The sequence below is a fragment of the Buteo buteo genome, chromosome 13, assembly GCF_964188355.1.
Source record: "Buteo buteo chromosome 13, bButBut1.hap1.1, whole genome shotgun sequence".
NCBI lineage: Eukaryota > Metazoa > Chordata > Aves > Accipitriformes > Accipitridae > Buteo > Buteo buteo.
This window is the reverse complement of record NC_134183.1, coordinates 32,320,084-32,346,096: the sequence shown is the minus strand read 5'-3', so window position 1 is coordinate 32,346,096 and position 26,013 is coordinate 32,320,084. Positions and strand designations below refer to the sequence as shown.

At 37.1% G+C, this 26,013-nt stretch overlaps 1 protein-coding gene across 6 annotated transcripts in view; it reads right to left on the bottom strand.

Moving 5' to 3' along the window:
• Positions 1-26,013, bottom strand: part of TJP1 (tight junction protein 1) — a 166,848-nt gene extending 140,835 nt beyond the window's left edge. For 3 of the 6 annotated variants that reach the window (XM_075045429.1, XM_075045430.1, XM_075045428.1), the window contains exons 1-2: positions 25,847-26,013; positions 16,490-16,622 (exon numbers count right to left, since the gene is read on the bottom strand). In XM_075045429.1, the coding sequence (XP_074901530.1) occupies positions 16,490-16,622; positions 25,847-26,013 (300 nt within the window). The remainder of the gene's footprint in view (positions 1-16,489; positions 16,623-25,846) is intronic. The other 3 variants (XM_075045434.1, XM_075045431.1, XM_075045433.1) reach the window with 1 other exon arrangement.

The window sequence follows — 26,013 nt, the reverse complement described above, 5'->3', positions numbered from 1 at the left end:
CATAGTAATACCACTGACATCACATTTAAATTTATCCTACACACAGTTGTGAAAAGATGGCCAGCCTAATTTACACACTTCATTCTAGTTGTCAAAGCTGCACAGTGAAGGAATTGTCAAAAGTTCTTAAGTTTCTCTTGTCACTAAAAGTGTAACGAGATTAGTCTGGAAATGTGGAATGGTTAAAAAAAAAAAAGGAAGGAAAAAAGAAGCAAGAAAGTGCAGTCTAGTGTATAAACCACTATGCACCACTACTGTAGTATCACAGGGTATGGCCCAACCAACTGCCTTCAGTGAGAGGTTGTGAAAGCACAACAGATGTGATACACTCTGCAACCTACTTGACATGATCCCTCACGGACTGATACGGATGGCCCTTAGCAGGACAGTGAACTTGGGATGGCTCTCCAAAAGCAGTTATAGGATTTTCTTACATGCTTTTTGAAGAAAAAATACTCAAACATCCAAAAAGGTCGAAAAGCAAAGTCAAGAAGGCTTAATTACAACATAATATTATTTACTTGCTTTGCAAGTTCATTAGTTTGATTAATTGTATAAACTGAAAATCATAACTAAGCAAAGTGTGAATGAGCAAGTTGCAGAAGCTGTCCCTATAGGTCATGAAGGAATTGTTTACTGAAAATTAATCAGCACATTTACAGAGTAAACAAAAAATATGGTTCAAAAAGGAGAAAACTGTGCATTGTGTTTAAAGTCTTTACCTTCATGCCAAGAGATTGGCTCAGGACAGATCACCTGTACTTGAAACGACTGCAGCTGTATTACTTCTGGTACTGCTCTGCCAATATTCAATCAGCTTTACCTCTAAATAAATTTCAGTGGCTAGTTTTTGGAGAAAAGCTACACAACTCTGAGAAGCAGTCTACAGGAGTTTAACACTATCTTACCTTTGATAGCCTTTCAACGCTACTCTTAAGCTCTTGAACTATCTGAACCATCTGAGCTCTGATATTCCAAAAAAAAAAAAAAAAAAAAAAAGACCCCAAAAAAACAACCCTGGAGTTTTTATTTGACATAATCTGGTTTCATAAATTATCGCTGACATTAAGACAATATTACTGTATAATGTTTTAATATCTTCTTTAAAGATTAATTTACCTTATAGTCAAACGCATTTTAATTAGTTTAATCGAAGAGTAGAAAGCAGGTTTAGATGGTTGTCCATCCTTTGAGTGTCAGAATAATTTCTCTAAAACCTTTGTCAATCCTTTAATTTCTGTAATTTACTCTAATTTAATAAAAATGCAGTTTACTGGGGTTCAGGTACTTGGACCCTGCCAAGCTTTGCAGCTGATTCACCCTCATAGCAAACACTTAAAATCTTGCACATATTTAGTTATTTCTGCTGACTCGTCCTAGCAGCTAGATTAGATGATTCTTCTTCACTCAAAACAAGGCTGAAATCCTCAATTTCTTCCAGCCCCTTTATGTTCCATGAAGGGCCCACAGTAGTGCAAAGAGGGTCTATCAGAGGCTTGCAACAGGCTCTTCCCAGCACCAGCGCCGAGGGTGACAGCTGTAGGGCTGTGCACCCACCACCCTCTCCCAGGGGTCCTGCTATGGAGGGGGCAGAAGAAAGCTGATGATGTGGGAACACAGCTCTGCAGAGCGCTGTCCCTAAAGGCAGGACAAGGGCAGGTGACTGCAACTTTGAGACCACATGCAGGTTGACTCCAGCTGTGATAGAGATAGTACAGTCTGGCTTGGTCAAGCAGCTGCTGTCAGTATGCCTTACTTCCCACTGCTTCTGCCCCTTCTCCTCAAAGCTGCACACCCTCTTTTTGGCTTATTCTCCTCCATCCCCTTGTCTGCCCAGGCTTAGACTCCAAATTCCCCTCCCTCTTCTATAGGAGGCACAGTCCCTGCCAACTCCTTACTTTTGGCCCTGCTCCCAGGCTTTCTGCCCCTGATTAAAGGATAGAAAACCTCCAAAAGGAGATCACACTTTCTTTACATAATCTATTTAATAATACTTTTCAAGTAATTCAAAGTTAACTCTCACTCCTGAAAAGATCTCAAAAGGACTCTAACAATTTAAAAGACTAAAATCTGTGTTGAATTATTGAATAGAAAGGATGACAAAACCCACTATTGTGGGCTTCCACAAATATACCCAAAATACCACAAATGCTGCCAAATTCATTCAGTCAAAACTGTTGAGTCATAACTGACTTAAAAGGCATAGGGTTTGAGTTTCTTTCACATTTTTTCAGGTCTGACAATTTTTTTGTCCTTTCTTATTTGAGCTTTTGGTATATGCTACAACCAAGTTCTAAAGCTGTTCCCACAGATATGAGGGAGGGGATCAATGAAAATCTTCCCCAGGAAGAACTTAAAAACCCCACACCACATACATCAAACAGGTTGGACTAAAGCTAAATGTAAATGGCAACACCATACCACAGTGCAGCCCAACTATGCACCCTACTGGTCGTTTTTCCACAACGACTATGAAAATGCATTGTGTTAACACAGAGGAAGCTTTTGTTAGTTTTTACATTCCATTCCAGCTGGTTAAAAGCCCCTTCAATTAGGTATACATCCCTGCATTCATCTTATCATTTTTATATATGCTATAAGGCAAAGATTATTTTCCCTTCTCAGTACAATTAAAAATAATCTAATTAATCTGCAGGAAAGGTGGCATACACACAGGAATCTTGACTAGACTGGACACTCTGGAATTTTTGTACTTCTTCAGGCTTCTGCTCCTAAGTAGCAAGGTAATTACTGCCCACTTATGACTTTAGCCTACAGGACAGTTTACGTAGCACATTTCTCTCAATGCTAGGTAAACTTTGGTAGAATTCCAACATATATGTTAGTATTTTTCTCTGTATTCCTTAGCACCTCCTCACCTTAGCACCTCTTCAATCAGAAAGGCCCCAGAAACTTTTCTGGTACAAGAATGATTTTCCCCTCTTATTAATGTTGAGCATCTCCAGAGGTAATCTTTAGATGCAGTCATCTTTCGTTAGGTGGCACCCTAAAGCACCAGCAAGATCAGTCTCATTCACTAGTCTGGAAGCATAAAAGCTATCAATTAATGGGTCTCATTGTTCTCTTGGTCATCTTGTTCCTCATCAGCAAGGAACTGTCTGAGAACACTTCTTTGCACTCCAGAAAACAGGAACAGTTGCATTAAAGAGGTGGCGACTTCTTTTCTCAGACATTCTGCTGAAATTTGTTTGCTTTCTCTGCACCATTACAAGTGAACACAGTATTTGTCTGAGACAGGATTTCCGCAATAATCTTAAAATAGAATGCTCTCTCCTCTAATATCACATTATGAACCATAAACAAAATGCTGACAACTAATATTCTCAGAATTTTTCTTTTTTTCAGAAAGCAAGTATTTTTTAAAAGAGCTATTATTTTCATTCCTCTTCCTCTCAAATGTACTTTACTTCACTCAAAGTGTTTCCTCAATGATATTTCTACTAAGAACATACGGCCTTTAAACAAACATTGCAGATGATGTCCTTTGGGTGAAAACACACTGGCTGAGTTTCCTCCCATGTGTTCCCCTACAGCACATTTGTTTTGTTCAATCCCACATTTATCCTGCTCATTCTGGTCTGCCAACAATCCCTCATTTCAATGAACTCCATTCTAATATCCTTACACATGGTTTTCCCCATTGATGAGATACTGAGCATCTCCTTCCACTTTGAATTAAGAGTAGCCACAGAAGAGGCAGTACAAGCATCCACGTTTTAACGCCAGAGTAACTACAGGCCCTGACAAAAAGTGTTTTCAGGACAAATCCAGCTCAATTTGCTGAATATTTAATTTTTTAGGATGTTTGCATGAAAGTGAAGAGGTAGAAGAGCAAACAAAGATTTACATGCAGTGCCTTGCTTCAGATAATAGGGGAACCCAAACTATCACTATGGTGATAAGCCATCTGTACCTTATTAATTTTAATTGATATATCTGCACTAGTGTTTTTTTAACATATTTGATGCTTAGAGAATTGAATCTTCTTCTATGTTTGTAGAACATCTGGTACAGTGGGACTGTGATGCTAACAAGGTGCTTTAAGTACTACCATAATAGAAAGAACCACAAAAGCTGAAGATGAAAACAAGAAACAGAAAACAAACTGTGTAAATGTTAATGTAAAACCCACTGCAATCCCCGATTGAGGAAAATGATTAAGGCACAAAATACAACTGCAGATCTTCAGCTAGTCTTTTTGGAAGTCATAAAGTATGATCTAGTCAAGGATATCTAATGCCTCATCCCAAACCTGCACAGTATGTTAGTCCCATCAATTTACTGAAGATCCTTTTCAAAGGTATGGTCTGAAAAGAACACAATCTCCCTATTGAAAATCCCAGATTATCAACAGAATCTGGAAGTTTATAAGAAAGATTTCTGCTGGCAGGGAGCTACTTATAATGCTTTGCTGATAACTTACACTTGCAATTGCTGCCCATACCAGTGTATCTTCACAAGACAGTATGTATCAGCAGAAGATGTATAACACTGCAAATTGTGCTTTACCACTTTTGTGAGCACTCCACAGAGTGCAGGCACCATTCTAAGTACTATCTTAAATGGAAAAGTTTGCAGTGGTAGAAGAAAAAATGAAGCTCCTGTCAGGAAGTTTTAGTTGTTTGGGATTGAGTCCAACAAATCCTCCTGACTCATCCATTATCTTCCTGGTTTTGCACCTGTTCTAAAAAACTGTCTGTTTTCCATCCCAAATTGTATTTCTTTGTGCACCCATCTTAAAGCCCCAAGATTCCCTCACAAAATGCACAGCAGCAGATCTGAATCCATGAAACAGATACTTCAGAGGAGATTAATAATGCAAATATGAGATTACATAGTACAGACCGCAAAACTTTTGGATTGATGCATCACATTTCTGGGCATGTGTCTGAACTCATTCTAGTTTGCCTGTGAACATACAAAAGAATCGCTACGAAGTGGAGAAATGAAGGCAGGTCATCTCTGGGTGCTTGCATCCCTGGATTGCTATTGCTTTGTCAGTACTTGATTCAGTAGTAATCATCCAGGCATCCAAACCTATTTTGTTATACTGCCCAAAACTTGCCAGTGAACATAGAGAAAATACTGCATATGCTTTACTGGAAAAATCTTGACTAAGGTGGTGCAAGATGAAAAAGCTTGATTTAGGCCATACCTACACTACCTTCTAGATAGAGAAAGAAAAGCCATGTATTTCTCTGGTTATGCAAACACTGGTAGATAATGAAGTCAGTTGAACTTGGTTAATTTTGTCAATCAAGTTTCGCAGGGATCACATGTTTAAGAATAAAAGAATATAGACTGCATATCCAGTCATAAATTGTGAAAAGCTTTCATGGAGCTGTTGAGGAATTGTTCATTCAGGAGCTCACATCTCTATCTTATTAGAGTAAATGAACCATGATTTCACAAAGCAGTGTTTTACTGTCCACATGTAAAAAATATGCCTTAAAAAGTGCAGCTGAAGTGCTGCCTGGGCACTTCAGGCAGCATCCAACTTTGACATACATGAATTCACAATTGTCATATTATACATTCATCAGAGACAGGCCAAAGAATAAGACACAGTGGCTTCCTAAGAAGGGGAGAAAATTAACTGTATTTGTAGTTAGGTTATGTTGTATGATCTCCATGTTACATTGGAGTATGTGACTTTATCATTTTCCCTTTATCTGAAGAACTGCAGGAAACCTCACTGAAAAGCATCTCTCTCAGAACTGAGTATTGTCTATTCCTAACTTACCTTCAGAGCAAGTGCAGAAAGCACTCTGGTTTCTGAACATTTGGGCAGCTCCAAGAGTTTATCTTCTCCTTCCTCCTTTTTTGTCATTAACAACCTTTCAGTCCCCTTCCCCTGGGCTGCAACACAGCAAACAGCTGGAGGAAGTCAGTAGATATCAAAAGTTAAATGTCAAATCTTCATAAAAATACACTTATTATTTGCTTCCTATTCATGCAGTGGCATTCACCACAGTGAGAACAGGATATGTACTTTTCAAATTCTCTAGCTCTGAGGGGTGCTAGATAAGTATAACGATAGTGCAGCCAAGATTGCTAAATTTATTACAGGAGCCTGCGATCCCAATAGTATATTGCTAATAACAGTGCCAAATATCCGAAGGCAGCTGCTCTTTAGAGGTTATCCAGTCCTGTAAGCTCCCTCACAGAATACTGCAGAGCAATAAGCAAAGGCATATTATACCAGTGGGAGAAGCAAGCTGCTCTTCTTAGATATAGACGGGCAAAAAACATCCAATATTTCTTTGAAAAATCAAGGAAAACTATGCCAGAGGACAAAAAGGACATCTGTGCCAAAAGAAACCAGAATCTCTGCAAACCCAAAGTGTCTTTGGTACTGCAAGAATGATGAGCCAGCCCACGCTAACTGTCCTATGCCATTAATGCATTCTAACTCTCTTTTTCAGTCTAAGTGCAGCTTATAAACAATTTGTTTTCCATTCACAGCCCCAGACTTCAAAATAGAAAATTTATTCAGACTAAAAAAAACCCAACATTCTCCTCGAATTTTGCTACGACATTTTTGCAAATTCATGCAATCTGAATTCCAAGGTGCTTACAATCAATCTTTTTTATTTTAGTCTGCATTTAGGTTGAAGACTTAGGTGTTGGATAGAATGTACTTTGTTTTCAACTTTCAATGCATAGAATTATATTTCCATTATTTTAACAACGTATTCTTTCTTTTTAATACTTCTCCAGCGACTGCAGCAAAACCTTGTGCTACAGCCCATATTTCAAAATCTTTTTTTGACTGCTGAGAGTATCCTGTCAATTCTTCTACATTAGTACTGGCGCATCGTCTTAAAATAAACCATCTGCTAAAGGCAAATTCCTTTGTTCCCTGTCTGGGCACACTCCTCAGCTGTTCAGACAACAAAGATGGGGAAAGGGCTAGATGGAGAATTATTTGGAATGGTGAAGAATGTTTAAAAAAAGCAGTATTTTACTTGAGTGATAAGTGACACATTCCTGAGCACCCACCGGGACTTCTAGAGAGCAAAGAAAAAAGCTGGTAAAAGCAGACCTTAACAGGGTGACGGTGACATTCTACAACTGTTGTTAAAGGACTGCCTGTTTAGGGTCAGGCCCTGCTCTTGGAGATGCTTGCTACTGGCAGAGGCAGTATAATTTGACAGGCAGAGTTTAGTCAACTTTATGTAGAAAACATGCTGACAAAAAGTGACCTTAACCATTAAAATTTTGTATATTAAATGCAAAGTGCATGCATGTGTATATATATATAAATACATGTACATTTATATTTTTATATAATTTATATAGACAGATATGCACAACAGCATCTGGATAGTGGCAGATAACCTTGAGCATGGCTGAGTTTAAAAAGAGGTATTCTGCAGCTGTTTAGGAACTCACACTATCTTCTCATCTCTCTGTGTAACTGAAAAGACCTTCTTCAAAGTGTAAAGAAAGAAATAAAACCCAGTGCTGTGAAATACCCTCTTTGAGACTGTTCTGGTAGTAATTCTGAGTGGAGCATCTAAGTCACAGTTATGGAATACTTCGGTTAATATTTCTTCTATCTTACCTTAAGAAAAAAAAAAAAAATTCAAAGACCTTCTAATGAGGCCAAATGCATTTCAAGATCTTGCCCAGATTGCCTCTCAGCTTCTCACTTAGTATTTCACTAAGTGCATCTTCCGGCTTATCAAAACAAGACTGAGTATGACTGCAACATTTGCAGACATTCTGTCCACATTGTTTACAAATAAGTCTGTACCTGTTCCTCTGGAAAACTCCAAAAGTACCTCCATACCAAGCTGGCCTGTCTGACTGAAATGCTGCTTGGTGAGAATACCAACAGATGGGCACTTTAAGAGAATCCCGCTTAGTGAAAGGCTCCTTGCTTAAAAACTCTTGAAAACCTGAAGACCTTTATTATAACTATGGTTTTATAACTCTGATTTTTCACATAGATCAATTCCCATATTTCAGGAAGAAAATATTCTTCTGTTCACTTCAGTGCACAGACAAGTTCTAAGTGTGTGGGAAATACTAATATTCCCATCCTTAACCAGAAGGGTTCCTGCAGCACTGCCAGGCACAGACCAAGGCATATTGTTTCTGAGACAGTAACAGAAACTAAGTGCCTGAAGGTCATGGGAAACATTTCCATTTTTTTGATGGAAAAAGTAGCAAGAAAATTTTCTGCCCCCACCTAACACTGCATTCTGAGGCTGACTGTACTTGCATTATAGGATCATTATTATTTCCATGAAATTATTATAATTTTGCAGACTGGCCAATGGTGCCCATATTTAGACATGTATTTCATGACAGAAAATTCCAAGCCATTTTTGTGAACGGAGACAACACATACTTTTTTTTAATAATAAAAACCAAATTTTAAAGACCATTAGAATTCATCACTCACAAAGTCTACTCTCCAAGAGGAAACAGTTCTGGTAAGGCCAAAATAATTGGCAAAATAAAAGAAAAAAAAACACAAGAAAAAAAAAACAAACAAAACCAACAACCAAATAAAAATATTAAAACAGACGCGCTACTAGAATTCTAAGCATATACATTCTAGTCATATATTTGAAAAGCCATTGATACTGACACTCCTGTTATTTGCTATTTTTAAGCACAAGGCTGAGAGCCTGCAACAGAAATTGTTGCAGTCTTTGTTTCCTCATATATAACCAGTCTGCTTCTCTGAGCACAACAGTGGAGAAAGGTCAAACAAATAAAATCTATCAATAACAGGAAAATAGATTGAGCAATATACTCTTAACTTCTACTCGAGAAATAAATCAGTGCAGAATTTCTGGAATGAAAGATAAATGCACTTAGACTAAAAAACAGTTCAGATTCACATAAAATTCTTTTGGACAGAAACAATTATTTACTACATAAATATGTAACACCTAGCAAAATGTTAATGTATCTAACCTAGATCAAGAAACACTGATTTTCAGAAAAAAAAATTAGATTAGCATTTACCTAAAGAAGCTTATACTTATATGAATGTTATTCTTTTCCCTGAGTCATCCCATCAAATTACTTTAATACGACATTGATCATCATGTGGACGGATGCATACAGAATCCAGTTGAGAAATCAAGACATTCAAAGGAGCTCACAAAGGTACCTCAAAAACAGAGATGGTGGTCATTCTCAATCACCTCTCTGCTTCCCTGGATTCCTGGGCTAGTTGAAGGACAAACAATTGGACCTTCATCCTGCTTGGGGCTTCAATTCACTGGAAGGTAACGGCATGTGCACGGTAATATTGAGGCTGAATACATTACAGTAGCATCCTATACAACCACACAAAAGGGATCTGATACTATATAAAGACAAACTACACAATGGCCTACATATCTTTCGACGTTTTCTTAAGAAACAAGAGACCCGAGAAGTCACAATCATATGCAAAGTATCATGGTGTTGAAGTAATCAACCAGGTATTACTCTAACAAATGCAAAGAGTATTTCAGTATAGCTCCATCTGCCATAATGCCATTCTGAGAAGAAATAAAAATAACCTAAAAAAATGTACTCACTCAGAAATACATTTCTGATTAAAATGAAGCGTCAATCCAGTTCCTAGTATAATGACTATTATGGAAGTTAATATCCTTGGTGGATTTAAACTGGAGTGCTGAATTTATTCAAAAACATAAATCAGCCTGAATCAATTCAGAAACACAAATCAAGACTAATCACAATTTAAAATTTATCAAATGAAATTACTTGTTCATTTATGGTTAACATCCTTAGGTTAATCTTAAGACTGCATAAGCTTCACCTAGTACTATGCCTGAGACTTAATAATTTGCCTCAACATTTAGAATAGTTCTTACATAAAACTTCAGGTTTGTTTTTAAATAAAAAGCAAATAAAAGGCAAGATGACAGAATAAACAATGCTGAAAATACACACCTCTTTCCCAGTGGAGTTGTAATCTTGGATCAAAAGCCAGTAGGGTTTTTTTTTTCCATTAGTATTATATTTCAAAAGTTGTTCCAATTATTTTTTTTTTAATTTTTCTCTCTGTTTAAAAACATTAACTCTATGTTAAAACCAGTCATATGTATTTTTCTACATTGTTTTCCATGTACTCAACCAATGAAATACAAGACAGATGTAAAGTACTTTCATTTAATTAACTGTAAAATGTGTTAATTGGTTAAGTAAAAACTTTTTTTTAATCATTTAAACTATCTTTGGTAAAACAAACTGGCTTTGCTGTGTATAAGGTCAGTGCTGTGTTCACATATCCTTCAATAGATGAAATTATTGTTATAATAAATGAGTCACAGTACAACAACAATATTGTGAAGCAAGCCTAAGCTACTATAGAGGATTTAATTCTTGGAAACAGCTGCATAACAACCACACTTCTCTGAACAGTAACAAATTAAGGGCATCCACAAGACTCCAGCTGTGCTAATGAATTCTTCCTTCCACATCTACAGATATGACCAAAATACCTGCAGGACTTTTTAAGGCATGTCAGTGTCCTTATGTCTCCATCCTAAGAAATAACTCTGATACGTATCATTTGTGTTATTATTCATTTACCATTTTACTAGTTGTAGAGACACACATTAAAATTAAAATACTCAGCAGGAAAAATCAAGACAAATTAAAGTATAAAACCAGAACAATTTTATTGGGGGTGGGGGTGTCAAACTAGAGAATATCTACCACCTCAGAGGCCACTTATAAGATGATTTAAAGGGAAGATGAGTTTGGGTTAGATTAAATAAAATAGAAACTTCAATAAAACCATGCTCTTCAGTACAGACTAGATTGCCTTGCTCAGCAATATGCTCTACAAACTAGTTAAGCAGTACAGTACAGTATCCTGTTTTGATCACTAGATTTTTTCACAGGGGCGAGCGGGGCTAATCACAGTAACAATTACCAAATGTACTGGTAAGGACATTTCAAACAACAAATTGATTCTGCAGCCTGCCATATACTTTAAAAATCTACCAAAGAGACCGGGGAAGTGAAATAAGGATATCATCACAAACATCCTTTCATTAAAGTTAATCACTAAAGCTTCTAAACAGCCTTGCAACTTCATTACAAATTATTAAGCAGGTGAAACGCCTAGTAACAACAACTGCAGCAAAATAATGTACAGACACTCACTCACAGCTGCTCTCAGAGCACTCTGGTGCACATGCACCTCCTTGCGCATAGAGCATGCTGGGCACACACATATCCCCACAGAGAGCATGCGAGGTCAATCATTCCATCCTGCTAATGAGAGCGGGCAAGCACAGAGAAATACAGAGTTTCTACATCTCCTCTGCAAGGAAGCATACAAGATACCATAACCCTAAAATGCCATAATACTTACTACAATGTACTGAAAATTAACCTTATAGGTGAACATGTGCATTCCCTATATATAAAAGGCAATCATGCATTAGCTAATTCTCACTTTCTGATTATCTCTTCCTTTGTTGTCTCTTCCATTTTGTCATGCATTCCACAGTGCTTTATTCACTGTCCTTTGTACTTAATTGTCTCTCTTTTCTCCTCTTGTGGGTAATCTCTGACTCTACTGTGTTACTTTTTTATTTTGCACGCTGACATCCACTGACCTCTAAACCAGTAGTACACAGCCATTCTAGCCAAATTCACTTCATTGTCAGTACAGGATGAGAAAAGACAAAACCACACATCTGAAAGAGGTAAGACTAGAGAAGAATGGAAAAGGGCAGGGGGGAGGGAAGACTCAGCATTTCTATAACATTTTGCAAAATTATTCCTTGGAATTCCACCCCGATGCAAGTGGAAGTACATTGGAGATTATCTGCCTTGCTATGACTGTAGGTTAACTGAAAACTTGCTGTGTGCATGTTTATTGACAGCAGGCTAGAACCAGCTGCCTTCAGAAAATATGCAGAACTGGACTTGTTCATATTGTAAATGACTGCAGTGCTCTGATTTCTGAGGAGAGCTCCTTCTTCCACAAGGGCTGATTTCAGCAGGAAAGCATTATGTCCATATCCCTTTAAACAAAGGACAGATTTCAAGATGCTGATTTTAGTATTGTCTCAAGTCCAATCAAAGAGTTACAATACTAAAAATGAAAAAGAAGATACCTTAGACATTCCACCACCCCCAAAGTTCATAAGACAAGCTCCTTATAAATGCTTTCAGTCTCCCTTGCTATCATTCCCACAAAACATCATCACTGTCTCGCAGGGAAAGAAGGGAACAATTTCTCTGCATCTATGCATTGTAGGGGTGGTCAATGTTTGCAATGCTATGAGCCACATACAAAATCTGTCACGTGGTCAGAAACCACAAGATCCATTCATACACCTCAGACCTGTCATACAGACTCCCAAGGTAGTTTACACACAAATGAGGACAACTTCCCAGCAGCCCCCCAGTGCTCTATCACATAGGGCAGACCCAAAATGCAGCTGCATCCCAATGCGACCTTCAGAAGCCCTAGCATTGGTGCAGCACTTGAACAGCTTGAGAGCCATATGCAGCTAAGAATCATAGGTTAGTCACATCTTACCTATTGTTATAAATAGAATGTAAGGTCCTTGAGAGTAAACATTTTGTGTTTGCACAATGCCTAGTACAACAAAATCACTGTCGACGAATTGGACTCAGACGTGCTATTGTTATACAGATAGCTTGTGCAAAGCCCAAGTTTGTTTCAGTGTAATAAAAATTAAAATACGGATGTAATGAACATTAGTACAACAAGCTAATTCTACAAGTTAATATGTATTCCACATCTTTCTCTGAGCTGATAATCCTATTCTTTCTCTCTTCTCCCAAGTTTACTGCAACATGGAGTAGGAGTTCTGCAACATTTCTGGGTTGCGGATAACCATTTAGCAATATTCAACAAAAAATACAGGTTTGTTTTTCTTTTTTTATACATACCACTAAAGCTGAGTATTTCAAGGGCTAATATCTGGGGAAGCGTAGCATGATGATGCTCCTTAAACAAGAACTGAAGGGCAATAAAACAGGTTTTACTTAGTTTGTGGGAACAGGTCCTAATCTAAGTGGTAGCACTAATACATGGAGAGGATAAAGAAAAAGGATGAAAGAGGTGAAGACAGATACACATTTTAAGGGAGCTGCTGTACTATCAGCCTGTGGCTTAACATTATTTCACCGCTTTATCGTCTCGCTTGCTGTCTTACCAAAATGGTAACGAGAGGCATCACTATTAAAAACCCCAGTATCATCCACTTAAGACAGCAGAGGTATCACTAAGAAATAAAATCCAGATTTTTGTCAGCAATCCTGCAGAGTCCCACCAGGAGAACTTATACCTCCTAAAAGGATGTTAAGGATACTACAGCGTGAGCCAGCTATGGGATGGTAACACAGGTATGCAACACACCAACCAAGAGTCATGCGCTGTGACAGTCTCTCACAAATAACCTGAGGCTTGCAATAAATCATTGCCACAGCAGGCCATCCAATAATGAGGTTTTATAGGCAAAGACTTCTCTAGCATTCTTCAGTATATCATCCATATTAAGAGCCACAGTTATAACTAAAAGCCATTAATATCACAAACTTCAGGTTTTATTAACTGTGGTAAAAAAAACTTGGCAGCATCACATCTCAGACAATCCTCTGAAGGCTCCCATGGTAGTCCTGCCAAGTCACTCTTACACCTCTACTGTAATTTTACATATGCAATACGTTCTTCACTGATTGTCCCTCCCTTGCAAAGAATAACCCTGATTTTTAATGAGCTTCCCAGCGTAATGTGGTTCCTGCAACTTATTCCCTGCCATAGCTGAAGCCACAGTAAAGCACTCTAAATACAGTATTTTTGTGTATTGAATTTTTATATGGCCATATTCCATGGAAATCCAGAACTTTCCCACAGGGGACACATTTCTTCACACTTGGAGAAAAGAAAGCATAACTTATTTTTTATGTCTTTCTGCTGTTAGGATTTGTCCTCAGTAAGAATTTGCTTAGTGATAGGGAACAAAAGATTTACAAAAAAGATCAGCTGGGGATGCACATAGGCATTACTTATTTTAAACTGAAATCCAGTAACACTCAGAATTATTAATGGATCTCAATCTCATTACACAATGAAGAAAACCAACAGTTCACTGGATGCTCAAATTACTTTGTCAGTATACAAGTTATCCACATATTTAAATATAAAACTTGTCATCTCTGTTGTACCTAAAATGGATATACTACAGCATAAAACAGCTGTAAAGAAAAAGTTTTAAAAAGCTCTTTCCCCTCATTGTGTAAAAGAATTTCTCACTTCTACTACATCCTTTATTTTCAATTTTATTCTATGTCAGTACCTGAGCCTTCTTACTAGAAAAAGATGTTTAACATGAAAAACATTTAGTTCTGGGAGCACTCTGGAAAGATTTAGACATACTAATTTCCTCAATTATTTCTTTAGAAGTATTTTTAATCACAATTTTAAAACAATAAAAGTACCATTATACAGTATCAAGAAATATCTCAGTGTGATTCTAAATTATGTAGCAGCAAGAAAATCCATATTTATAACTCTGATTTGTGTGCTTAGCTATTTAAACTCATCCTTTAACATGAGACCTCAGAAAAGTGAGCTTCCTTTCCTCATCCTAATTATCAATACTTATATATTAATGTATGAATTTATATACATGTACATACTCTACACATTTGTATACTACAGATAGAGACATGCCCCATTATTATGTCTCAAATCGCTTTGCAAAGGTTCTATGGCATGCAAGATATTCTTTTTACCGCTGGCTATAATCTTTTTCTTTGAAGGCCCCAAGAGCAGAGATAGATTTAGATTAAACGCCTTAATAGGACCACACAGATGAACACCCATATAGCATAAGCTAAAATTATTGTTCGGTAATCTCGTTCCCTAAGGGAATTTTTAACCTTCAGTAAGGTAATGATTACACTGGTATCACCGCTGTGACAACCGTTTGCATAGACACACCAAAACTAGCTTTAAATTAGGCAGTGCAAGTTACTGACAGCACAGAACTGAGCACAGGCTCACTGCACACGTGTCTCCCCAGCTGCGAGACCTAGCTTTGCAGTACCCGCAATGCTAGAAGTATCTGGACACCACACAATACACTAAGTCACAAATCCTTGCTACTAATTTCATTAATTCCTTAAACAGCAAACAACAAGTTCTTTGTCCCAAAGACAGCACTACAAAACTTCGTAATTAGAAACAAAACAGCCCTGAGAAAAAAAATACCAATTATGCTATCGGCATCATCTGTAAAAAAAAAATTAAAAAAAAAAAATCCACACCAAATGATGCAACACACTCAAACCATTTTTTTGCTTTAGATAAAAATGTTTTCTCAAACTGCATCTGAACAATTTAGTTATATTGTTTATATTACCATGTAATGCCAGACAGTATCTCCACATCACTACTGATTTGTACATTTTAAAGACAGCACATATTTCCTATCTACCTCTTTCATCCTCATATAATATCCTCATAATCAGTTTATAATTTAACATATTCTTTGACATTATTTTAGTATTTCAAAACTACATTATATTAATTTATCAGAATATAATTTGTTTTGGCCAAATTCCCCCCAGATAGTTGAGAGGTGTAGCTTTCAATGGTTTTTCAGTAAAGAGTTTTTGAAAACATACTGTGTTTAGGACTAATTCTAATATTTTGTAAACAGTATAAATAGCAGGAAACCCCCATGTCCCATACTCTTTCATATTAACAATGTCTTTTCTTCCATTATTTGAATGTAAACAACTCCTCCTGAGTTAAAAGTTGTGTAAAAAACTATTCCAGTTTTCTCTCTGTTGAGCAAAATCTCTAAAGCATCACCTACACAAATTCTTTGAAACCATGATCACACTGAATTTTCTGAAACCGTAAGACAAACAAATCTACACCTTAACCAAAGAGAAGAAAATAAGTGTATACCAGTACTGCTTAACCGTAGTTATCATCTGTGATACTAGCTTTTAAGTGCTATAAGCACATGCATCTTTTAAGAACATGTATTCCTTTTTCTAGTAATCTATTATAGCTACATACAACGAAAATAAATTTAAAGTTTTGTAAAAAATAATCTATTCTACTTTAAATGCAACTTTGAAAATCTAAATATAAAAAGAGAATTTGAAAACATATTTCATTTTTCACATTTACTCCACTTCCAGTTAATTTCTTCATCTTACACAAGCAGCAATATTAAAATCTGACATCAAAATTTATATCTAATGGTTGCTGAAGAACAAAAACACAGTTACGCATCGCTTATTATACAAGCAACATCACTGTTCTTAACATTTGGCAGTGTAGAACTGCAATTACAACATCATTAAGTATAATACCTTTTCTAATTCTGACAAAGAGATAAACCCAATGCAAGAAGGACAACTGCTTTATTAGCAGGATTCTCATAACCTCATATAGGGTAAATGTAAAAGATATGGTACTTACAGTGAATTCACAGAAATCAATGCTATCAAGACTTTTGCTTCTGTGTATTCTCCCTTTTATTCTTCTTAAAGAGGGCTTTCCCTGACTTACACTACAGGTAGCACCATTGGAATTTTCAGAAGATGGAGTTACCCTGTCAGACAAAAAGAGCCAATTATCAGACAAAGAAATGTATGTTTTTATTGAATACATTTGCTTAAAGTAAAATATTTACAAAGGGAGAAACATCGTCATGCTATACAAAGAAGTAAAGCCATTCCAAGCTTTAGTTTTCAATCAATAACTGCCAAAGACCACAAAATTATGTAGATATCTAGCTCTCATGAAGTCCACCACTGCTTGCAGACTTAGTCAAAAACATATCACGGTCATCATTTTTGTACAAAAGTAAGAAGTATCAGAAAAAAAGACAGATTACAGAAAAATGTATTTAAGTTCTGAAAAATTAAAAGGACTATTTTTCTTTATTAATTCAATGAAAAACTGAGTCCTGTGATACGTCAGTTAAATCAGTATAGCCTGGCAGTATTTGGCTTTTGATCTTTTCCAGTTTGAGTGCTAATGGTACTTCAGCTATTCCAGCAATGAATAACGATGAACAATAATGAAATGAATAGGATCTCTTAAAGTTAAGGAACTATGCTTTATAAGGTCTTTCATCACATTGTAGTCTACAAGGGAAGTCCATAACTAAAGTATTTTGAGCAAGCAATCCATATTTCAAGGAGCTTGTTGGAAGTTGCCAATGAATAGAAGTGGGGTTAACAATTAACCAAATGTATTAAGGTTTGTGAGGTCAGTATTTTAAATGCAAAATAGTCTCTAGTCAGTCTGACAACACATTAGAAAAAGGAAAACTGCATTCCAGCAAATATGGTCACCAAGAATCACCTAAAAACGTAAAATTTTTAATGTGCGGATTTACACTGGTTTCATGTAATTTCTCAACTGCAGCCATAAGACTTCAAAAACTAGCTTAAATTAGAAATAGTATGTATCTTTTTTGTGTTTCCCAAGACTTTGGACAGCAGTTCAGTGTTTTTCTCCATAATTATTAAGAATCCCCTCACAAAAAATATTTAAGTACGTGGTTTAGGTTCTTTTACTTCCAATTAATGGCTTTGGTACACACATAAATGTTTTTACAAAAAAGAATGAAAGGTGGAGAAAGGTGGAGATGTCTTATACATGTATATCACCAGAAAAGGACATTGCACGGACTGAGCCACATTAACACTTGAAATACAAAATACAACCACCACAGGCTGAATGCACTTATTTGATTAGTGAGACTCCTAGGTCTACACAGCTTCATGGTGAGGATAAAAGGTCCAAATGCATGTTCATAGAAGGCTAGGGAGAAGAAAAAATTGCAATAACCAAACTTGAAAATGAAAACAGATCTTTTTAAATCTCATATTTGATTTATAAAGATAAAGGTGGGGTTCTTCTGCATTACTTCGATTACCAAACCAATGTTTTGTTTTCAGATGCCTGAGGTTTTGGGAGTTTTACACATACACATGCAGGAACAGCTTGTTGTAAGTTCTCTGGATAATATAGTAATTTGTTTTAGAGGGGTTTTTTTTCCCCCTTGGGTTAATTTACTGCCAACTTTTAACTGCAAAGATAAATAAAAATTTCTAACTGAAAACATAACTATAATATTCAGGCATTTTAATTACATTATGAACTTCCTGCTGAAACTGCACCAGAACTTTTGGTATAATTATATATGGATTAAATTCTGAGAAACATGCCTGGCTACTACAGTAACATATTTGTTCACAGAACAGAAACTGCAAAAATGCCACAGATTCCCTGCTAAAACATCTTAAAGAACTACCAGGACAAATTTCCAAAGACAGGCAATTGCTCAGTCTCAACTCTTGTTCCAGACAGTGACATTTAAGGTGATAGTACATTTCTATTGTATGAATGTATCTTCTGTTACCAAGCTCTCCAAACATTTCTGATAAAGTTAATCCAAATGTACGTAACTGTATGTATTCTGAGTCCATGTCAAATGCAGATGTTGGAACTCAGAGAAATCCATTGTTTCAGTACAGTTAGAGGTCTGTATTTATTCTCTCTCCAAAAAAATCTTTGAGGGCTGCCTATTTAATTACTTATCACTTGGGTCAATAAATCTTCAAATGCACCTCCAGTAAATTAAATGCTTGGAACATTAGACTTCTTCCTTATACTTAACAGAAATTTTTTTAAACAGCTGTAAGCTGCATTGGGCTTTTTTTTTTCCATTCTGAAAAATGTTTCAGACCACTTATTCTAGGGCCTTACCTAGAAATGCTCATTTCTTTAAGCTGCAAGTCTTTTCATGTTTTCTGACACTGATAAGCCTTTATAAAACAATAAAATAAAATAAGAAAAACCTTATGTGAAAGAAAAAAAGAGTAAAAATAAGGGGCTAATCAAAGTTATGTAGTTTTAACAAAGAACTAAACTAATGGTATGTTTTAAAGGCCTTTCCACTTGGGAGCTCCACTCTTCAAAGTCACTTGAAAAAATAAACTTGCTGCTTCTGGAATCCACCCACCAATTCATTCTGCTGGAGAACAAATTATGGCCATTACTTGTTAGCTTCTGAGATTCAGAAAAATGCTTTTAAAATCACATTTAGCTTTCAAAATATAATTTTATCAGAAGAAATATCACAATTGAAAGATTCCCTTCGATCCTTTATAAAATCATTAAATTATAGGTGTCTTGACGAGAAAATAAAGTATTATTTGACCAATCAAAGAAAAATCCAATCAATATCATTACTGGTAATCTGGAAGCTTTGCACTGTATTGTGCACCAAAGGAAGGATATGAAGCAAGATATCCGTATTTACAGAATCACGGGGGTTTGACTTTACGGTTGGTGAACAAACTTTGGGACAAGTGCAAATAAAATTAAATATCAGTTTCTCCAGTGCCTCTGCTACTCCTACAGTTTTAGCAAGGTGAAGCAATAACAGACCTGAGACAGACTTGGATCTATTTCACCCCATCTTCTCAGAACACTGGATGCAGCAATGAAACTCTCAAGAATCCATTTCCAGTAACACTCATGCAGTACTGCAACAGGAACTCTTTCAAGTACTAGAAATTTCCACAAGGAATACAACTCAAAATTTAAGACTATAGAGTTGCAAGATAAACACGAGTGTCAGCTTCAGTGAGTCCAAATTCATGAGACAAGGACCAAAGTGTTTGACTTGAAACTAATTTATTCAAAAATCTGAAAAACAGCTTTTTTAGAATCCTTCTCACTTTTGAATCTTGCTTTGTGTTCTCAAAGTGCTCATTGTAGCCAGAGAAACAGAGTTTATTCTTTTTAAATTAATGCTGAAACTATAATGCAATATTCTATGGTTCTGGCATCTGAACCTTAAATTTAAAAAAAATAACTACAAATGAAATTTACTACATCTGATTATCTCCTCCTTTCATCTTTTATTTGTATTGCTTAATTAATAGAAAATTAATAAGTGAATTGCTAAGTCACTGGCTGTAGTACATGCGTCAGGGGTGCAGAGGAATTATTACAGGTTAAAGCAGAAAGATTTCTAAGATCCCTTTCAAAAATGTCTGCAGCTCATCAACTACTTCAAGGCAAGTACTCTTGAATCAAAGCTTAAGAATGATACATTCAAGGCAGTCTAGAGCTTTACAAAGTAGAATACAGGATCAAGATCTTTGAAGGGAGTGAACAATTCTGGATGCCTTGTTTGAAATGTGCTGTTTCTGTTCAAAGAATGTGTTTAATATTCTGGAAACATAACACCTTTCTAATGGAGCTCATCACAGGAATCCTAAATTAAGGCACCCCTATTCATTAACTTCTGGAAATTTTAGTCAAGCAAAACTGAATCATTTTGTAAATCCCACCTGGAGCCCGAGGCCCTTATTTATTATCCACAATTCTTACAAGAGTTTCATTGACCTTGACTGGTTCCTGATCATATATCACATTACATAACCATGACTCTAAATTATTTCTCCATTTTGTAAAATAAGCAAAACCCTTAAACTTTCAGTATCTGTATTACACTGATGAACATGCTAGCCTAACAAAAGACTATGCAACAGTGACTTCAAGGTGCAGCATCTCATCAAGGGCTAACAACTTAATACACATCATAACGTAATTAGATGGAATGCATATAAATTAACAGGTTTTATTAAAAAAAAAGTATTTATATTCTACCTGCACATAATTACTATTTGTAACAACCTTCGATATTACCTAACATGTTTTTTGTAGTTAAATTTTGTCTGAAAGGACTAAACTAGTGTCATGGTATTTTCTAGACAGACCAGTTAGACTGAACATCTTTTAAGAACTTAAAAAATTATCTTCTTGCTTAGTGATTAGAGTTCTGAACAATTTTATAAGAGATAACATCAAAATATTTAAAAAACAAGTCTTGAAATGACACATTTTCTGTATTTGTTTTCTGAGTGTAGTATTAATGCTAGAGTTAATGCAGAGAGGACAAGTTTTCGACAACTATATAGCTTCAACAAGACTTATAACGGTGACATAATTATTACACTTTTCATACACTGCAAGTTGTCGGCCTATCTTTTAAAAAAAAAGCATGTAGGTACTTCTAGCAAATTATTATTATAAATGGTTTCACAACACGTAAGTCAAACTTCTTAGAAACTTCTACTACTAGTTACACAGATCTCAGTTGACAGATGTATAAAATTTCCACAATTATATGTCCTCCCATTAGAAGACAGGCTTCCTCAATACTACAGAAAGTAAGGACATTAGCTGGACTCGGCTGCATGTGATCAGTATGTCTTCTGGCTCAAGCACAAGGATGGAAAAGCTGAAACTTACTCCCACTGATCAGACTGGAAGCCATAACAGTTATAGATGCTCAATATTAATATTTGTTTGGAAAAAAAAAAGGAAAGAAAAAGGCAAATTTGAAACAACTAGTAACACTGAGCAGTCAGCTACTATTCTAAAATCTTGTGCACCTCTGCAAACATCTTCAGTTCTAAGCACAGTATGCTGCCTTCATCAGGGGAAAAAAACCCAAAAAACTATTAATTTGCAACACAAGTAATCCTTACAATGGGCTAAACTGAAATTTTTATCCCCATTTCAAACAAATATTAACAGGAACCAGTAATCAAAAATAGCACATATCCATTCTGGTGATCTGTATTTTTCCACATAGTTCTGTAGAGACACCCAAGAGGCTCAATCTTTGATGCTTTCTTTCTCCTATACTAAAGTGACATTTTCTATTATTTGCTTATTCTAAACATGACTGTACTTAGAACATAAACAAACAGCAGCACTTTTCTCCCCAGGGATGGTCCTAACGATAAAACAGGCATCCTTCAATATAAGCCTGGACTTCTACATCCAAGCCCCAGCCTGAATACAAAGACTCTGAGTCAACAAAGCTTTTAGATCGGTGCTTAATTCTAGACATGCTGGTTACTCCTCACTGATTTCAAGCAAGTTTACTCCTATGCTTGAAAATAAATGTGCCTGTGCAGTATCTTACAAGAAGCAGCTATCATTTAACATCCAGGCTTCTGTATCACACATTCACTTAACAATAGCACCAAAAAGGGGAATTGAATCCTGCCAAAATTCAAATTCTGTATTACACTGCATCTACATTCTTTTCTGTAACCTAGATTGTCTCATTCAACTACCAATCACTCTTAAAAGATCCAGGAAATGTAAATACGGAATAGCCCCAGCCATTTCCATATTCTCCAAAATGAAAACGTATCACTAACTGAGCTTTTTGTCTTATTTCATGACTCCGCACTCCCTTGCACCAAAGGGAGCAGAGAGGTAGTAAGCCAAAGCAGAGGAAGCCTTTCAAAGTAGAGGCAAATGCTCTAAGAAACAGAAGGGAATATTAGTGAGAAGAGTTATTAGAGTTGCTAGGATATCCTGTTGGTTTTTTGTTTGGTTGGTTGTTTTTTTGCCTGCTCCTTATCCTTGGAGCACAGAAACATAATATTCAGTGTGACAAGAAATTATAGTCTACTCAGGTAGTTCCCCTTAATAATGTGATTTAGCATTTCCCTATCGTAAAAGCATCCCCATTTCACATATTGGAATTTCAGTAAATATTTATGTTATTTTACTGTTTTAAGGTGCTCCCAAGTCAGTAGTTAGTTTTTCTTGAACACCTTAGCAAATGTTAGTCCCTGCTGCACTCTACCTATACTAGCAGCATTATGTTGGTGGGTTTTGTATCCCAATACTGTCCCCCCCCGCAAGATGATTAAAAACATCCTACTCATCTCATTTAGGTTCCTACATACTAGATTACAATGCCACACAAACACAGGAAAGGGTCTGAATCAGCAGTCTGGGACTCCAGCAACTTCTTCCATCACTGAGTCCAAAACTCTACTGCCCCAAGTAAACCTCATCATAAAATGATAAACCTCCACATTAAACACAAGCAAGTTTCTGACTCCACCACTTCCCACTGCAAGCTTGTGGCATAGCTTACTTCTGTTTGTTCAGTTGTCTGTTTTATTCTCACCTAATTTATAATAATTTATTCTTAACCCATCATGAGACATTGGTGACTGTCTTTTTTGTTTTCATTTGCAGCTCTGCTTTCATACATCACAGAATAGGACTTACATTTTGGGGAGGAAGCAGGAGAAAATTGGAGTGACAGATGCTCTATAAAGAAATAAAACATTGCTGGTACCTTTTTCATTTTCTTCCAGTAGGATTCAGGTGGATTATCTCTACCAACAAAAGATGAGTATTTTAACCCTTTTTTATTAAATTATTTCTTCACTTCCACTTACAATATGTATTAACACATCGAAGAGTTTATGAATCTGATCAGTTAGACAGAATAAGTTTTTAAAAATAAGTAAATAAAGAGAGATGAAAAAGCATCCTCTGATTATAGACTGACTTGATTTATACATTTTTCTTTAGTATTTTTGAGACTTCCAGTGATACAGTACTGGAATACACTTTTGGTTTACATGTTGGAAATACACACTAATATTGCATTGATTTTAGTAACAGCAACATAGTCTTCTAATATTCAGATTTTCTTAATGCATTATTTGATACAGTCTATGCACAAGTAAGAAAAAAATTAACATGACAAAGTATCCTTAAGCATTTCTCTAAATGCATCAGAAAATACTATTTAATCCATAAGCATAAATTCTATCCATACAGATAATGCCTAATGCTATTAAAGTTCTCAAAGGAAATGTGACTACATAATATCATGTCGCCTATTAATAAGAAAATCCCAGAGACATGCTTTCAAATACTCAAGTAATTCCTACAGCTCTCCGAAATTTTTAAAAAAATTAAAAAAAAAAAAAAATTACTTTGTTTTTCCTTAACAATCTTGGTCAACTAAGTCTTCAAACAGCATTGCATTGCAGCAACATGATGTCAAGTTACAAATGTTATGAAATGCAATGCTTATAGTACGTATTAGCAGGGATCCACTATATTGTTTTGCTATACCTCAAAAAGCACAGAATATCACCATGAAACTAGGCTATATAGAGCTGATCTAACTCCAACTGAAGACGTAAGGTAGGAGTTGAATTGGGTCCTTTCAGACTTAATTTTAAAGTACGCAAATATAGACAGCTTCACTCTAACATGCCAGCAAAGAAAACATTTCCAAGGAGACACAGGAAACATGAAATAGAACAATTGTTATCATTATAGTACCCATAATTACACTTCTTTTAAGAAGTAACACACCAATACATACACGGCTGCACACAGACAGGAGTGGTATTTGGGGAAAATAAAATAGATATGGTACACTTTATGTGACTTACATAATCAAAATCATACCACTGAATACACTATAAAAACCTTTGATTAAATGTAATAAAACTTATCTGTATGACAACATATTTTTGTCTAAGACTATATTTGATTTTGTGCATTACAGTTCAAATGAATAGATTTGCCAAATTGTGTTCTTATCTGCAAGGACTAGCAAGATTTGGAATTACTGACGGAAAGCTTACTAGTTCCACATTATGTTTCTTCAAGTGATGCATTTCCTTGAGGCTACCTACACTAGCTGACAACGTGGGGGGGAAAAAAAGGTAAAAAACCACATTCTACAATTCATGTAAGGCCCATTTTTATTACAACTGCCAACATGAAAATATTTCTATTTGTGAACTACCTATTCTTAAATAAAATAATCTATCCTGTCTTCTATGGCACTTTACTTTCCTTCACTAGGAACATGTAAGCACAGTGAAAGAAAGCCGTGTAACCATTAGCACCTAGATATCACTCTTGGTCTTTTATAGATAAAAGATTCTCAGTGTACAAATTTGTTCTTGATGTTTTCCTCCCAGAAAATCTGACTTCACAAGTTCAGATTTTCTCCTTATAATTTGTCCTGATGATGACACACATCTCACTGCTTCAGTCAAGCTAACAGTGGGCTCTTAAAAGTCCACGACTGAGTGCGTATTGCAGTGCCATATGCTTGTCGGTGCCCTACTCACCCACATTACACCATTATACTTTAATACATTTTTTATAACATATTGTCGATTCATCCAGAAAAATCAGTTCAGCACACAATCGCCAACCACAAGAACAGTGGAAAGGAGTCAGGGGAAAAGCAGGCTCTAAATGAAAATGATCATATATGAACGGTACTACCTCTGTCGCTCTCTAACCTATTAGACTCGCATCTCCCTTTCCCCAGTTTTTAAACACACCTGTCAGCAGAAGCAGGGGCTGGGAAATCCAGACCCCGACTTTGGGCACAGCCCGGGGCAGGGAGGAGAATGCGCTACCGTCGGAGGCAACACTTCGGCAGCCCCTGCTTGAGATGCTCCCGCGCCCCTCAGCTGAAGCTGCCATTGCCGTGCTCTGACAAGCGTCCGACAGTGGGTCTCCCTGAAAGCGTACGATCGCACGCGTGAGTCATTACGAGCGGGAACCCTGTTTCCAGCCGCGCAAAGCGCCGAGCCGGGTGTCCTCCGGCGGGCCCGAGGGCGGGCGAGCCGAGGCGAGGCGAGGCGCGGCGCGGACAGCTCCTCCGGCACCGCCGCCGCCGCCGCCGCCTCCCGGCGTTTTCCACACGACCGGCGGTGAATTCGCCGGGAACTTTCTGCCCCGGAGATGCGCGCCGGGAGCCGCAGGCCCGCTCTCGCTCGGCGCCCCGACCGGGTCTCGGCACGGCGCCCCACAGGCGGCCGTCGTGCCTTGGGGAACCCCCCGCCCGCCCGTCCCGCCGCGGCCCGCGCTCGGCCAGGCGCAGCGCCCCCCGCCCTGCCCGGCCCGGCCCGGCCCGCAGTGCCGCCGGCCCCGTTTGTGCCTACTCACCACAGCTTCCTCTTTAAGGGCATCAGACTGCCCCTGTTGGAGGCGGTCACCCCTATGGCCATCTGCAAGACAGTCAGGTATTTCTGATACTTCATTTTGCCGTCGCCCCCCCTGTCCCTGCCTCGTCCCCGCCGCCGCCACCGACAGAGTCTCTCCAGCCGCTGCAT